General features: G+C 44.2%; 2 protein-coding genes across 8 annotated transcripts in view; one reads left to right on the top strand and one right to left on the bottom strand.

The window, feature by feature from the left end:
• cpx (complexin) overlaps window positions 1-16,602 on the bottom strand; it is a 1,092,625-nt gene that overhangs the window by 793,864 nt on the left and 282,159 nt on the right. The gene's annotated exons all lie outside the window — the stretch shown is intronic.
• LOC135705411 (nose resistant to fluoxetine protein 6-like) lies at window positions 12,806-15,170 on the top strand. The gene is made up of 6 exons (XM_065227144.1): window positions 12,806-12,914; window positions 12,990-13,135; window positions 13,197-13,425; window positions 13,489-14,162; window positions 14,227-14,901; window positions 14,958-15,170. The coding sequence occupies exons 1-6, from the start codon at window positions 12,806-12,808 to the stop codon at window positions 15,168-15,170; spliced, it is 2,046 nt and encodes a 681-aa protein (XP_065083216.1).

Raw genomic sequence — 16,602 nt, 5'->3', positions numbered from 1 at the left:
AGAAATTAAATAGGATGTTGTGTTACAAGCAAATATTAATTGCTTTTGCGCAAAGTCAACAATCAATATGGATCTTACTTACATCGAGAACTTCTTTAATGCCATTTAGATTGATTCCATCAACTTTTGAACCTTATTTAACTGAATTTGATCGATTCTTAATAGTTTTGTATGGGCAATAGTCATTGGCGTAGCTAGAAAATTCATCTGGAGGGGATCTAAGGGGGGCCTGTTGCACTTTTTTAATTTAGCAAAACTACGTCTTTGATTCCTATATGGGGGTTCACTTTGTGAAAACCGAAAATGGAACATGTAACAAATTAAGAAAGATTTTGAACGTTAATAACTCAGCTGCCCCTGATCCTATTTCCATAATTTTATCTCCAATCGATTAGCAATATGGCTACGCATCGATGACAATGCTTCCGAATGTTGATTTTCAACAAGAAACTATTGGAAAACTGGTAAATGTCCAGCATTGTCCAAAAGCGTCGAATTAACTAACAAATCCACCAATTAGCTACATGCATATGCTGCTTCCCCAGCACAGTCGTCAGAGAGTAGTAAGTAGACGAAACAAGTCGAAGTGGCATTCGCCTCCGATCCTCGGGCGCGTGTGAATAGGGATGATGGAATTGCGTAATATGTTGCACACTTATCGCCATATTCTAACTACCATCCGTCGTCTGGCTCGCCGTGGCGGTGTCTGACGTATCTGACGTGTTCCTGAAAAATGAGATCCGTGATGCTGTCACCTACACTAAACGCGCCAAGCGTAAGCGGCCATGGATGTCATCTACGTTTTGAAGTGACAGAGACGCACTCTGTTTGGTTTCGGAGGTTAAATCATCACCAACTTTGGCAACAAAACGGCTCTTTTCAGGGCCACCAAGCTTATTACAGAAATGAGTAGGAATTGAATTAATGTGCCTGTTTGTCCATATTTAGAACCAACGATCACACAAAATGCTTATGTAATCAAACTGGAAGCAGGGGTACAAATTATTTTGATCAACCTTGATCAACTTTGAATCGCCACGGCCGGATATTTTCCATGGAAGAAGCAACAATCTAGCATCTAATTCGATGAAGACGGCAGGAAACATTTGTGAAGCAGAGTTATTTACGAAAGAGAGTGTCGGTGAAGAGAATCGATCAATGTAGATAGGACCTATTGAAAAGTGACGCGAGATTTGTTTTCCGTACTGAGATTGGACCCAGGCCTGCTGGGGTGAGAGGTAATCACGCTAACACCGGCGCCGATATCTTTCAAGGTGATATCACGGCGAATGAGTTCGACCCAAATTTGAGTTTAGTTATCTCAGAAATAAGAAATAAAGTGCAGAAACTCAGCGATGAGTAAATTTGCTTCATGTTTTCCCAGGTTTTTCCAGGATTTTCCAGGGAAAAATTCCCGAATTTGGGAAAAACAAAGATTTGATTCAAGGTACTACTCCGAGACTGAATAAAATTTTCGTCAATTTCCTCATGTTCTGGCAGATTTTTTAGGTTTTCCACAGGAAACCATGAGACAAATTTACTCATCGCTGAGTTCCTGCACTTTTGGCGATTATGATTGAGCTAAACTCAAATTTGGGTCGTTCTCATTCGCCGTGTACGCAAAAGGAAAAGAGACTGTGTCGCTACTTGATAGCAAACTACTCATAATGGGAGGAGTCTTTGTAGCTTTTATACCACTTGGTTGCACATCATTCTGCTTTAACCTGAAAAGATATAAAAGAGCGCTGCTGTATGGCATTAGCTCAACGATTAGCTGCTTGAACGTCAAGCAGTACAGTTCGGTCTTTGCTCGCTCTGTCGAGTTGTTCGTAGTTTGTTACAAACGTTCGCAGATATACTGCACGTCGCGTCGTCAGTAGTGTCGGTCGCATAGCGTGATGGGAAGACAGCGCTCTCGGAGCAGACTTCGTGACCAAGCGGAGAAGAAGAACAGTGGTGAGGGTAGCTCGGTACCTACCTCAAATAGGTACGCTACTCTGCCCACCGATGTTGGAAATACCAACCCAGTCCCGGTGAAGCGGACGAAAAAGAGGAAGAAGAATCAAGGACAGTCCGATGGTACGAGCGGACGCGACGATGTTACCGCGACGAACGCCAGCGACATCGGTGATTTCGGCGACGCCGTCGAAACCGAGAATTCTGCCGGCCCGAGTGCGGTGAAAATCAAGCTTCCTCCACTGGTGGTGAAGCAAGTACCACTCAACACGCTGATTGGCGATCTCTCATCGCTGGGCGTTGCCGCTGAGTTTAAGCTCGGCAGGATCGGCACCAAGGTGATGCTGCGAACAAAAGCGGAGTACGAAGTGGCCGTGAAATATCTGAAGGATTCCAAGGCGGAATTCTTCACGCACGACATCCCCGGTGAGAAGCCCTTCAAGGTAGTCATCAGGGGTCTACCAAATTTCGACCCCAAGATGGTCGAAGCTGAAATCAACCGGTACAAGCTAGCCCCAATCGCTGTATTCCGAATGACAAGGAGAGACGAAAACGTGAAGACGTACCCGGATTGCCTCTTCCTGGTGCACTTCCAGAAAGGGACGGTGACTCTCAATGCGCTGCAAGCCATCCGATCGATCTACTCCATCATCGTACGGTGGGAGCCATACCGTGGCGGTCATCGTGACGTAACGCAGTGCCAGCGGTGCCTCAATTTTGGTCACGGTACCCGCAACTGCAACATCAAGCCACGCTGCAGCAACTGCGCTCAAGAACACGCCACTTCCAGCTGCCCTGCGGATGAAGCCGTGGCGTTAAAATGCGCCAACTGTGGTGGTGCTCACCAAGGTTTCGACAGACAGTGCTCCAAACGCGAGGACTTCAAACGCATCCGAAAACAGGCGGCAGCTAACAACCAACCAGGACGCAAGAAGGACAAAGTCCCGGCATTTCGGACGGAGGATTTCCCGCCTCTTCGTGCTCCTCAGCAAAGGCAAGCGAATTCGCGGGTGCAACCCGCCCCTCCTCAAGAAGCTTCCGGTGATTCTGCTGGCCAAAGCTCTCCATCCCCCCCTGGATTCTGGAGACAACCAACAACGCAAAACAACAACCCCGATCTGTTCTCAGCGGATGAACTGATGGAAATTTTCGTCAACATGTCCGGTGCTCTTCGTAAGTGCCGCAATAAGCCCGAACAGATCCAAGTGCTCGGTAAGTTCATCATCCAGTATGGCGTCTAAACCGCTAACTATCGTCACCTGGAATGCTTGCTCTGTAAGAGCAAAAAGGATTGAGCTTGCCGACTTCCTCCGCAAGCACAGCATCGACGTGGGCCTTCTAACCGAGACCCATCTAAAGTCCGGCGACAGCTTCTGGTTGCCTGACCACAACATTATCCGGCTTGATCGCACCAGCTCCAGGGGGGTGGTGTTGCGGTCGTCGTCAAGAAAGGAATAAAATACCACACTCTGTCCCATACCATGTCCGCACCACTATCATCGAGGCCCTTGGTGTGGAGGTGGAGTCGTCGACTGGATACGTCCAGTTCATCGCCGTCTACTGCCCTCGACAGTGTGCCGCCAGCAGTGGACTAGCGGCTAAATTTAAGAAGGACCTGTCCACCATCACCCGTACCGGTTCCCGCTTCGTAGTTGGAGGAGATCTGAATGCTCGCCATGAGGCCTGGCGGAACTACCAGCAGAACCAGAACGGTCGTCTCCTGTTCGACCACTCACAGCATGGGCTGTACTCCGTTTGGTTTTCGGATGAACCAACATTCATCTCACCGGCGGGCAACCCATCGACGCTAGACCTGTTCCTGACAAATATCGGCTTGTCCAAGCCGGTAGCCATGAACGAACTCAGCTCCGACCACCAACCGGTGGTGTCTGAGCTGGGCTGCAACGTGGCTCCTGCTTCAAGCCTGCGCAAGGACTATCATCACGTAAACTGGGCCCAGTTTGGACGCGTGGTAGACTGGCACATCATCGACAACCCGCCGCTTGACACCGTGGAGGACATCGACCGAGCGTTGGAGGGACTTCACCAAGCCATAACCGTGGCTGACGAGACGTGCGTCCGACGAGTTCCTGTGAGGGGTAAGTTTATTGCTATTGATTCCCACACCCAACTCTTAATTCGCCTGAGAAATGTTCGTAGACGCCAGTTTCAGAGGACTGGAGATCAAGCGAGGAAACGTGAAATGGCCGATCTGAACAAGGAGATTGCTTCCAGAATGGTCTCACTCCGGAACAAAAGTTTCGGGTGGCTTGTCCAGAATCTGGACGACCGCTCCAGACCATTCTGGAAAGTTGCCAAGGTCTTAAAGACGCACCCTAAACCCATTCCGCCACTAAAAGATGAAAATGATGACGATCGGCTCATAATCACCCCTCAGGAGAAAGCAAATGCGATTGGTGAGCATATTGCTAAATCGCACATACTTGGCTCCAACATCCAAAGTCCGCTCGAAGTTCAGGTTGAGCAATGCGTACTCAACCTTGATTCCTCCCCTTGTGCCATCCCTCCGGAGGATAGAATCACAGTGGAACAGATTTGCTCAGCGCTGAAATGCACCAAAAACATGAAGGCCCCCGGGTTTGACGGAATATTCAACCTAGTGTTGAAAAATCTCAGCATGAAGGTTCACTCTCTGCTGGCTGCTGTCTTCAACAGATGCTTGGAACTGCACTACTTTCCAAGTATCTGGAAGACAGCGAAAATCATACCTATCCGCAAACCCGGGAAGGACCCAACGCTAGCTTCAAGCTACAGACCAATCAGCCTCCTTTCAGCGCTGAGCAAATTGTTCGAGAAACTCATTCTCAATCGTTTGCTCAAGTTTGTCGAGGAAAATAACATTCTCCTTCCGGAACAGTTTGGGTTCAGAAAGGGGCACTCCACCAATCACCAGCTAGTGCGGGTGATGAATAACATCCGAAGTAACAAAGCTGTATCCAAGTCCACAGCCATGGCATTGTTAGACGTTGAGAAAGCGTTTGATAATGTCTGGCACAATGGGCTTGTATACAAGCTTTGTAACTTCAACTTTCCATTACATCTGGTTAAAATCACTCGTAGCTACCTCCAGCAAAGGTCGTTTAAGGTATCGTTGAATGGTTGTCTTTCCGACACGTTTTCCATCCCAGCAGGAGTCCCGCAAGGCAGTTTGCTGGGACCCTTGCTTTACAGCATTTACACTTCCGACATTCCTCCCCTTGGAGACGGTTGCGTGTTTTTCCTGTTCGCAGATGATACCGCAATAGCCGTCAAAGGAAGGATGCCTCGCGAAATAACGAACAAACTTCAACGATGCCTTAACGCCTTTGCTGATTATGCCACCACGTGGAAAATCAAAATCAATGCTTCCAAAACACAAACAATCATGTTCCTCCATCGGCAATCACCCAAACTAAAACCGGCTCCCTCTTGTACTGTAATCATGGATGGCACAAGGGTTGAGTGGTCCGCCGAAGTAACCTATCTCGGGATGTTGTTCGATGAAAAGCTCCTATTCCGTTCGCATGTAGAGAAAACAGTAGTCAAGTGTTCTGTCTTGGTTAGGTGTCTGTATCCGCTGATTTGCCGCAGATCCCGCCTCTCAAGGGTGAACAAACTGGCCGTCTACAAACAAATCGTAGCACCTGCGATCCTCTACGCAGCTCCGGTGTGGGAATCATGTGCACAGACTCACAGGAACAAAATTCAGGTAGCTCAGAATAGAGTGCTGAGGATGGTTCTTGATCGTCCTTTCGACACTAGAATAACAAATTTACATGAAGAGGCAGGCATTGCCAAAATAGATTCCAAAATTAACGAAATTAAGACTAAATTTACACAAAAATGTAATTTATCAGAACATGCTTTGATAAGCAATTTGTATATAGTAGGTTAGGTGTACATAGTAGTTGTAGGTTAGTTGTAGTTGTAAATAGTAGTTATAAGTAGTCTCCTTTTTCCAATTCAAATCAAACCAATCCCACCAAGGTGGTCATACTTTAAAATAGGCCTGATAGGACTAGGAACTGTAAATAATAATTAAAATCTCAAATGTACCAAAGTTGAAAAGACGCATCTGTGTCACTTAACAAATTCATACATGTAAACCACACAATCACAAGAAATAAAGATCATTTAAATGGCAAAACAAAAAAATGGCATTAGCTCATTTTCGCTTCGGACGGCGTCGTGAACAGCAATAGCAGCAGTAGGAAGGTGGTGGCTAGTCCACTCCTTCACACTAAACAAGCAACAATTGACTGGTCGTGGCAAAGGAGGAAAATTTCCGGTAAAGGAGGCGCCAAGCGTCATCGCAAAGTTCTTCGAGATAACCGCCATCGGTCGTCTGGCTCGCCGTGGTGGTGTCAAACGTATCTCCGGTCTGATCTACGAGGTGTGCTGAAGGTGTTCCTGGAAAATCAGGTCCGTGATGCTGTCACCTACACTAAACACGCCAAGCGTAAGTGGCCATGGATGTCCTCTTCAATAAAACGGCCCTTTTCAGGGCCATCAAGCTTACATCAGTAAAGAGATTGAATAGAATTTATCTGTGCTTGTTGGTCCATATTCAGAACCACAAGCCCCCAACGATCATGATTCTCTTAATTAACTTTCTCATTGAAAAAAATAACTACAAATTTGGTACGCCTAAAATTTAAAAACGGAAAGAGTTGAGATAATAGATAATTGATCAATTAAAAAAACTAAATGCTCTTCACATTTATTCCGTCCACTAGCGGTCCTACGTCAAGCTTCCGTTCGTGCCCCTAGGCACAGACCCTTCTACCTTTTTTCATGTCTCATTGATAAGCGACAAAACCGTAAAAAGAGGAGGAACCTCAGCTGATATGCCCTTAATTGTTGCTTTTGCCCATACAATAGCTGACTGAAGCTCCTCCCATTTGGTTGTGTAGTTAGCATCTAGTGCGGCGTTCGATGTCCAGTGCCGTACTATTTATTGAATCGCATCACAGGCCTTCCCTGTAGTTCTCAGGTGAATCACATTTCATCGTCATAGAAAATTTTGAAGACGATAACTATGACCCGCCGTTCGAGAGGAACCCGTGCTCCTGTGAATTCTAGTTCCAGACATCAAATTGCCGCTCTTATGGAGTCTTTTGTAGACAACCTTTCGAGAAGAAGCCGTCCGCCTGCCATTGCTGCTCTGCTTGTTTTTGTGTACGACCAGAAGCAGAAGAACTCGCCAGAGAACGCGGAGAAACAGCAAATTATTCATGGATCAGAAAATTCCAGTACTTGGTAACATACCGTTTGCTACCTTCAGCGTGCCGCTCATTTCTGCTCACCTGCCACATCTAAACCGGTTGAATCGCTGATTTGATTTACAACAAATGGCTTTTTTCACGGCCATCAATTTATCTTCAAGAGAGAGGTTGGCCACTAAGATTTTCCAAAAGAGTTAAATTTCTGAACATGTCCCAACTAAAATTCATATAGAAAGGTTCGTTTCAGGGCAATTATAGTCATACTAAAAGAAAATAAACAGAGAGAGCCCCGCTCAAATTTCTATTCCTACAAAAAGCACAAGCTCCTGCTGCAGTTAACAAATAAAATTTGTTATATAAGACCACGTAGTCCTACGTCACCACTGTGTACACCTCCATAGGGCTGTCCCTTGTAGTTTTTAATATGTTTTTTGAGTATTACTTTCAATTCACAGACACGTCCTCTTCAATGGATAATGAACTCATTTATTCAATTCACTCACTCGTGACAGCAAGGATTTTCAAAATAAACGCAATTCAGTTACACTGGCTTACTGTGTTATCAGTGTTGATAAAAATAATTCCATCTACACTCAACTAAGCTGAACACGAAGACAACCTTAACAGATAGATCAACTACTTGCATGAGTCTAAATTTTGACATAACAACATTCTCTTGATCAAGGCAACCTCTGAGTATCGTACACGGTAAGAAAAAAGTGGATGTTCATTATCGCCTCCGTTGTTGTCAATATTAATATTCGTCTTCATCTTGGTGGGTATGATTTTGAGGATCAAATGCAAAATGATTATTTTCATTGTACACAAATATAGCGCTGAAGGGCGTTTCGTATTAATTTTTACATACCTTATGCGTGATAATGTTTGCACCATCGTACAAATAAGGCTCCCGTTTCACCTGTGCATACAGTGCCCTGGTTTTCTTTGCATGCACGTAACCTATAGCTCATACCGTAGTAGCATAGAGGTAACTCTAAGACCAGAAGGTCCCAAAGAAACGGGCTCAACTGTTTGGCTCAGCTCTGGTACTCTCTTCGGTCCCAAGCTAATCGATGCACCCCTCGAAACATGGGAAAATCCACGAACCCCTCATTTTATCTGTCAAACTTACATAGCGAATCAAAACAAACAGAGTGTAGTACTAGAATTTCGGTTAGAATGGGGTACGTTAATCGATATACTTGGGACCGATAGGCTAGCTTAGTGCGAGCCAATTTTAAATTGTTAGTTTCCACCGGTTGGTAGTAGGCTGTGTATAAAAGAAAATGATTTACTTAGTTTGACAGTTGCACCATGACGAAGTAGCAGCGTATTCGTGATTTGTCCCACGCGCAAATGTCGCAAAAAGACATTTCAATCGCCGTGGGAGTGTCCCGGTGGACCGTCAAAAGGGTTTTAGACCGAGAAAAGAAAGGACAACTATCCGCGAAGCTGGCCACAGGACGTCCGAGGTTCATCTCGGGTTCCGAGGGTTATCGCTGCTATCAAAAGGAAGATTCGGGTGAATCCAGTGCGTTCAATAAGGAAAATGGCAAAGGAACACGGGATCAGTAACTTTACGGCACGGAAGATCGGGATTTTTAGTAAGTATTTTCTTCCGTGGATCAAAGAACAGTACGGTCCGAAGCCAAATGTTGTATTTCAACAAGATGGGGCTCCGTGCCACACCTCGAACCGCACTCAGAAGAGGTTGCAGGAACAACTTCCGTTCTGGGCGAAGGATATGATCTTAATCCGCTGAATTACTCAATATGGCGCGTCATAAAGGCCAAGGCCTGGTCGAAACGCCACCCGAGTACAGCAACCCTCAGACAATCATTGACCCGTACCTGGAGATAAATGGATCCAGACTACATTATTAGAACCTGCCGTGCATTCCGGAAGCGTGTGGAGGCCGTAATTGCAGCAACAGGAAACTCGATCGATGATTAACATAGTTTAAGACTCTGAGAAACAGTACAAACCGATGGCAAATTATTACACCATGCTGAACTGATGATACAATTCCGGTTTTAGGCTCTGGAACCAACGATTTTCAAAATAATCATTTTGCCCAAAATGAATTTGACTATTTTGCTTTTGAGGATCATTTCTGATTTTGACAATTTTGAGTTGGATAATCAAGCACTGGAGAATATCAACAAACTCATTTCGACAGTGAGCATTCATAAGGGCGAATACGCGATGATCGATTCTCTTCATCGATTTTCTCTTTGCATTGCTACAGCTAAGCGAAACAATTTTCAAGAATTTGTTCAATGCAGAGTAGTAACAGGTTGTATTGGCTATCAAAAGCAACAGCAAACGCTCCGAGAAACGTTAAATCTAGCGAGTTATTAACAAAAAAGAAAATCGACGAAGAGAATCGATCATCGCGTATAGGCCCTTATGCATGCTCACTGTCGATTTGTTCATTTCCTGAGAACTTCGAGATTAGGGCGTAATTGCTTTTGTAAACAAACACGTCATTTGCCGATTTTTCGCGAATTAAAGCTCAATCTCAAAAACTAATAACTGGAAAAAGAATGGTTCCTCTATCATATGGTAGAGTTTGTTCGCGAGATTGTTCTTTTATTCGCGAGATTGATGTGTTTGTTTACAAAAGCAAATCTCAAAGTTCTCCGGATTTCGCTCGTACACGGCCAATCATACTAACTCATCGACTGAGAATAATTGACTTAGATAATTTTCTTTCCACACGAAATTTACTCAGATTTGGAAGAAACTGCAGTTACTCATAGCTTATGAGTAACTGCAGTTTCTTCCAAATCTGAGTAAATTTCGTATGGAAAGAAAATTAGCTGAGTCAATTATTCTCAGTCGCTGAGTTGGTATGATTGGCCGTGTACGTAACAGCGAAGATTTTCAAAACAAACGCAATTCATCTATACCGGGTTGAAGCGGTACTCCTTGCGTGTGACGGTAAATGATAAATACAGGCACTGTGTGTTATTCATTAGGTACCTATGATGTTTTTTGTCTTCCTTTTATTTTCAGGATTTCCAGGGGGGCTCGCCGTCACCATGTATGGTGGTGATTGATAAATACAGACACTGGCTAACTGAATATGTTCATCTGGTTTCGTGCTCACCTGATGTCCTTGGTATGTTAAAGAACAGGTTTAACATGCACTCTAACGTACTAAATGGTACCGGGCGATTTTAGAGAAACAAGAAAAATCAGGTATTTGCAAAAGAACACCAATATTTTTTTTTAGAAACGACTATTTCGTCGATCAAGTTTTGGAGTGTACAATCGTTTTCTGAAATTTTACGATACGCTTTGCCCTACATGGAAACCTGATTATCTATTTATGAGTCTTCCATCCATCAAACGGCCACACACATTTTCGAGTGCCTATGTTTATTCAAAATCAAATCGCCTTTATCAATTAACTATTTCAAAAGCTGCTAGTTCTAGCATTTGTTTACAGATGGCAGCCCACTCCATGGTAGTCAAGCAGTCCTTGCAGTATGGGAAAACCCGTTGATTCACTTCGCTTTTATCTGCAAACCGGGTAGTACCAGCGGATGCGCAAAAATTATCCGCTTTTCCAGGTATCGAGCAGACATTTTCAGATTAAAAACTACAAAGCCCAAGGAAGGTGGCCTCCTACATGTGACTGCTGGTAGAAGCGGTTTCCACCGGTTAATTTCTATTATTAGCTACGACTCGACCATATAAACAAACCGGTTACATACTGGACAACTTCCTAGCTGGTTAGCCGATGCGATGGGAACTGCGACGAATTCGATTTGTAAATGTGCGAGAATCAAACCGTCAAATTCGCAAACAATTAGAGCCGAATAATGCGCAAGGGCCCATGTGCATTAATCGATTAATAACCTCGGCTACAGAAACGTTTCCTGAAATGGTGTTTGTCGTTGAGGGTGCTAGATAACACCTGATTGGCTCAAGGATAGCATGTTGCGCGTTTAATGATTTATTGAACAGCTCAATCCAAATCCGTTTTCTGCATGGTCGTTGAGACTTCATCCATTTTGGCAAAAACCGCGGCTATTAAACACTGAGTAACCGATACCAACACATGTTTGCTTACAATGTGGTGTTGAACGTACGGCCTTTGGGGTTGCGGATAAACTTACCTGTGGAAAAGAGAGGAAATGGGAAAATATTAAACTTTTAAATCATGGGCAAATGTTACTTAAATATTGAGTAATTCCGGAGGCTAGCCTTTTGGGCGTTAAACAGTATTCAACGGAATGAGGTATGATGTACTGAGCTGTTGGGTCTTTGTGATCTTTCATCGGTCATAAAGTTAATTCGACTTTGGTCGCTGACATGCTGACGCGAATTATATATATATATATATATATATATATATATATATATATAGGGTAAATGTCGGCTTCGGCACCCATTGACTGTTTTCGGCAATCAAAATTTAAACGTTAATTTCACTATGTTTTACCATCAACGCACTTCCCTGAATGTATCCAAATGATTCTTTAGTCTTTCAGCTTCAATCTGATTATATTTGTAGGACCGAGCAATCCTGTTATGCCAGATTTTTCTTCAAATGAAGCATACGTAATACAAAATGGGGCTGATTTCGAGTTGCCGATAATAGAACAGCTGGTTAACACGCAGTTCTAATGGGAAGGTTGCCGAAGAAAAAGAGGCTGCCGACAATAGTCACACTCACCTGAGAAGTTTAGAGCGTTGTAAAAACGCTTTCAAACAGTTTTGAAGAATTCTGTCGATTGGAATGGATAGAGAAGCAAGCAGCAGATGAATTGAAACAAACAGACACGTCATATATGTGCGTGACGCTGTGAAAATGCTAATAGAAGTGCGGACGCTGCTTAGATTGACGAGAATACGTAAATTCCCCTATATATATTTTATCCGCGCCACGCAACCCTTCGTTTTCCACGTCTGCATGTCAGTGACCTTCCAATTACAAATTAATGGTCACGCAAGAGGGATTTTGGATCTGCCGAAATAATTAAAAACGGCTCAGGAAAACAAAGCTGCGAATTGGATTAATTCCACTTAATGACGGCAAACGGAATGGCGACGAATAGCTCTGGTAAAGGTAAGGTCAACATAACATGAATCACGCTTGCTTTGTGTGTGTTCGGTTTTTGTTTTGATCTGGGGAAGAGTTCCCCAGTTCTGAATTCTCACACAAGTCATTCTTCAAACGGAAAATTCCCCGCTAAATTCGATGCTCTTCTAATCCGGTGTTGAGACCATGACTCGCAAGAAGCAGTGAACGTTGATCTTCCGGGCCTCTTTTTCACCAGTCACAAAAAAAACCAGCTCCAATCGTTAAAACAAGTTCATAACTTAGTATAAGCTCACTCGCTAGTAGCAGTCACCGCAAACGGTGTAGATCACACAACGATATGTATTCATTCAAAGTTTGAGTCTCTTGCCGAGAAGATCTGTTTCGGTTGCAGTCTTGCCTTTTAGTTTTTGGCCATTTAATTTGTTTTCTGTTCACATTGCATTCAGTTACCAGTTACCAGCCCTGTTGAGCACAAGGATACGATACGCAGGCGTGAGACCAATTGGAACAAGATCTATCATGCCGATGGACTGAGCTTCCAATGCTGCTTTAAAATAGAGAAATAGAAATGGAAATGATGCTTTTCGGCGAGATGAGTTGGCATCATCGACTGTGGCTGCTGCTGGTGATCGGTTTTGGATGGATAGCTGTAGGAACATGTGCAGATAGTTCCGATTGTAAGTTTGTGTTTTGATGTTTCTGTGGATGTGGATGTGACCTCGAAATGGATTTTTTTTTTTGGTTATTTCCAGTTTCTGTCAATAGTCAGTTTCCTAGGTTATTTGAATACGATGAATTTGAAATCTGTCGAAGCAAATATCGAGAGCAGTATGTCTACTGCATAGTGCGAGCTCGAATCGTTCCGGATGATGGATCACCGCTGTGGAAGAACATAAGCGTGAGTAGGATGTGGATCTCCAATTGAGGGATGTGTGAATTCAGCTACGGTTTTCCAACAGGTCTACTCCGAGGACAGCCGCCATTATGATCATCGGGTTTTGGAACGCGGAATGTGCGTCCAAAACTATGAATCATCACTGCAGAGGGACGTCTTTGAGGGTCATACTTACTCAGATCTTTTCCGAGCTGTCATAAACCAACGCTTGAAAATGAACTTCGGTTTGCAGGTCGAACCCGACGTTCAAATTTACCACTGCTACAGCAAAGACAACGAGATACCTCCTTATGGTATAGCAAAAACTACGTCGACAGAACTGTTCATGCACTAAACTCTCTCTTTCGTTTTTTTAGATTCATTAGAAATACTCTTCATGATAATCATCGTCATACTAGCCGCATTGGTGTGCTACTCCACTGGCTTTGACCTATCGATCCAATCGAGCCAGCGCTTTCCGGAGAACTACTTTACCAAACAGCACAAAACGAGTCGTGAACGTCTGTTTACCTCCTTCTCTATACCGCGAAACATTCGCCGCCTGAAAGATCCAGTTACTTCAGGAATTCGCCAGGAGTTAACCTTCCTCGAGTCATTCCGCTTCATCCAGATGCATCGAGTCGTCACGTTGCACATCGTTTTGGCATTGGTCAAGGCTCCCAAGGACAACCCCGAGCATTTGGAGCACTTGCTCCACCAACCGCTGATCATACACTACATAGCAGAGTTCCAAAACTACGTGCAAACTTTCTTCTCCATCTCTGGAATGCTGCTCACTATCAACTTCCTGGAGCACATTCGCAAAAACCCACAGTTCAATCCGCGATACTTTTGGGAACGGATCCGAGCTCGGCTGTACCGCATCATCCCCGCTTATCTGTTCATCCTCCTGCTGGAAACATCCATAAACCGTCGATTCATGAATGGACCCCTTGCCCACCACATGATCGGACATGCCCGTGAAAGATGCCGCCAGAGGTGGTGGAATAACCTGCTTTTCCTGAACAACTACATCGGAACGGATCAACCGGTAGTTCAAAACTCTGCATCCGCTCCTTTCTTTATACATCAAATTCACTCAACTCTTCTTTCAGTGTCTCATTCAAACATGGTACTTGGCTGCAGATATGCAACTCTTCATCTTAGCACTCGGATGCCTGATGGTCATATGGCGCTGGCCGTTTTTAAAAAAGTACATCCTTAGCGCAGGATTTGCCTGGGGCATCCTTACCACCATCCTCGTGGCCTACGCACGCAACCTCCCACCGGTCATGACCGAAGATCTGAAACTCTACGAAGAGTACAACTTTGGGCACCAGTACTTCCAGCTCTACGAACCGTTCCACATGAACATCACAATTTACTTCGCCGGTATGATCGCTGGTTTTGTGTATCATCGGTTCCGGGAGTCCCGCAAAGAGTTCCACACTAGCAGCCTACAATTCTGCCTGCTTCTGCTGACCGTTTTCCTTTACTTCTTCACCACTTTTACGGACTCATGGGTCGTTCGGAACCAATCCATGATCGCTCCGATCCTGCTGGCTATTTACAACAGCTGTTTCAAGCACGCCTGGGGTTTACTGTGCACCATGATCCAGCTACGAACAGCACTCGCGGCCAGTTGGTCCCGCTTCCGATCCTTCTTCAGCCATCCGATCTTCGTAGTGCTCGGAAAGCTGTGCTACAGCTTCTACCTGATCCACCTGACCGTGATCGTGCAGGTTGTGGGCTCAGTCAAGCAACCGATCCACTTCAGTGTCAGGGGAGTGGTAAGTATTTCAATACACCAGGAAATATGCTTTAACTGACTTCCATTCAATTTTAGTTCGAGTTCATGATGCCCACCTTCATGTGGATGCTGTTGTATGGAACGCTCCTCTGCATTTTGATCGAGCTGCCTTCGAATTTTGCCCTGAGGGAGTTCTTCGAGTCCAAACCGGATGAAAAACCGGCTACGATTGATCGGAAAAACTCCCGCTCTTCGGAAGCGGAAATGAATGGAAACACACAGCTCAAGACACTCAGCAACAGTAATTGACGCGGATTCGAAAGTGAAACTGATGTGACTGATTTACCTTATTAATGATTAAAGCAGCGCTTTCATTTTAAACAGCGATTATTGATCGATTTTTATGACCGCCACTGTGGTTGGACCGTAGAAAACAAAACACTGCGATTGGTTGGCTGGTGCTAGCGGTCTCCGGTTTGGCGAGATTGCGAAAAATCACAACAAAACAGAGAGCGAGAGAGTGAACCGATCAGAGGGGGTTCGTCTCTGCTCTCGCATCGAAGTTTGCGTTGTTTTCGTTTGCACGAGAGCCACCCGTCGTCGTCATGACGACGAATGGTAGAATGAGTAGAAAGTAACAAAACAAAATCGACGATCGCTCGTGCCATCATCGGAGATCGGCGGTTGATGTCGGTCAATGCCTGCTACGATCTGGCTAGTTAAACATAAGCGGATGATAGTGCTTTTTTGCTTTTTTTTTTTGTTATTGTAAGCTGATTCGACTGTGAGTGGCCATGTCTTCGAGGTTTGGCTCTGCAGTCTTTAGAAGTGTTTATCGTCTGCTTGGATGTTTCGCTATTGACTATCGTTGAAATCTATTTTTTTTTTATGTTTATTTATAGTGGACCATACACGTTTGCTTTTATTGACAATAATCGTATTTTCAATACATTCTATATTGACGTCAATACATCGGTATTGACAATAATTCTGTGTTCGCATCATCAATATTGTTGTCAATATATTGATACGTGTGGGGTTCGCTAATGAGCATGGAATCTAAGATGCGTAGGTAAAATATTGTCTTTCGGAATTTTCCACTAACTTGAACATGATTAAAGAGAATTGTAATTTTCATTTGCCAAACCACTTGTCATTGAACATAATTGCATGACAACCATACCATTGGAATGGATCACCAGTTGAAACCTGATCGATCACACAAATTTGCCAGAACTGCTTTACAGCAAATAACACCTTTTTTGTTGATTGTCAAACACAAATTTAAACGTTTACACACTACTACGTAGAACCCGGGACGAGCAATTTTTCACGTCATCATCCATGGAATAGCTGACAAGCTCCAATGTTCTGTAAACAGATGAAGCAATCTGAATTTGCCGTTTCTTTCGATCTTTAAAAAAAAACCAAGACGGAGTTTGAAGTCACACACCGGCAACCCCGTTTAAAGAGCAGGGAAACAAAAGAGACGACAAAATCACATTGAGTCACCGGTTTACATCACATTGGACGTGGACCACTCTCCATCTCCATCGGTTCCTGTTATGATTACGTGTATACATATTCTCGTTGCAGTCTTCCCAGCAGTTTGATGTTTGTCAATCTTATTAACACTTTTACCGGTTATTGGGGTTTTCAACGACTGAAAAAAAAAAATGATGACTAATTTGGCGGATGACGTTTGGGTTCAGACGTATTTACCTAAGATCAAGTTCTGCTG

Source organism: Ochlerotatus camptorhynchus, unplaced genomic scaffold (genome assembly GCF_037179485.1).
Source record: "Ochlerotatus camptorhynchus isolate MF236.1 unplaced genomic scaffold, CSIRO-AGI_Acam_v1.1 ptg000266l, whole genome shotgun sequence".
Lineage (NCBI taxonomy): Eukaryota > Metazoa > Arthropoda > Insecta > Diptera > Culicidae > Ochlerotatus > Ochlerotatus camptorhynchus.
This window is presented reverse-complemented; position numbering and strand designations above follow the sequence as displayed.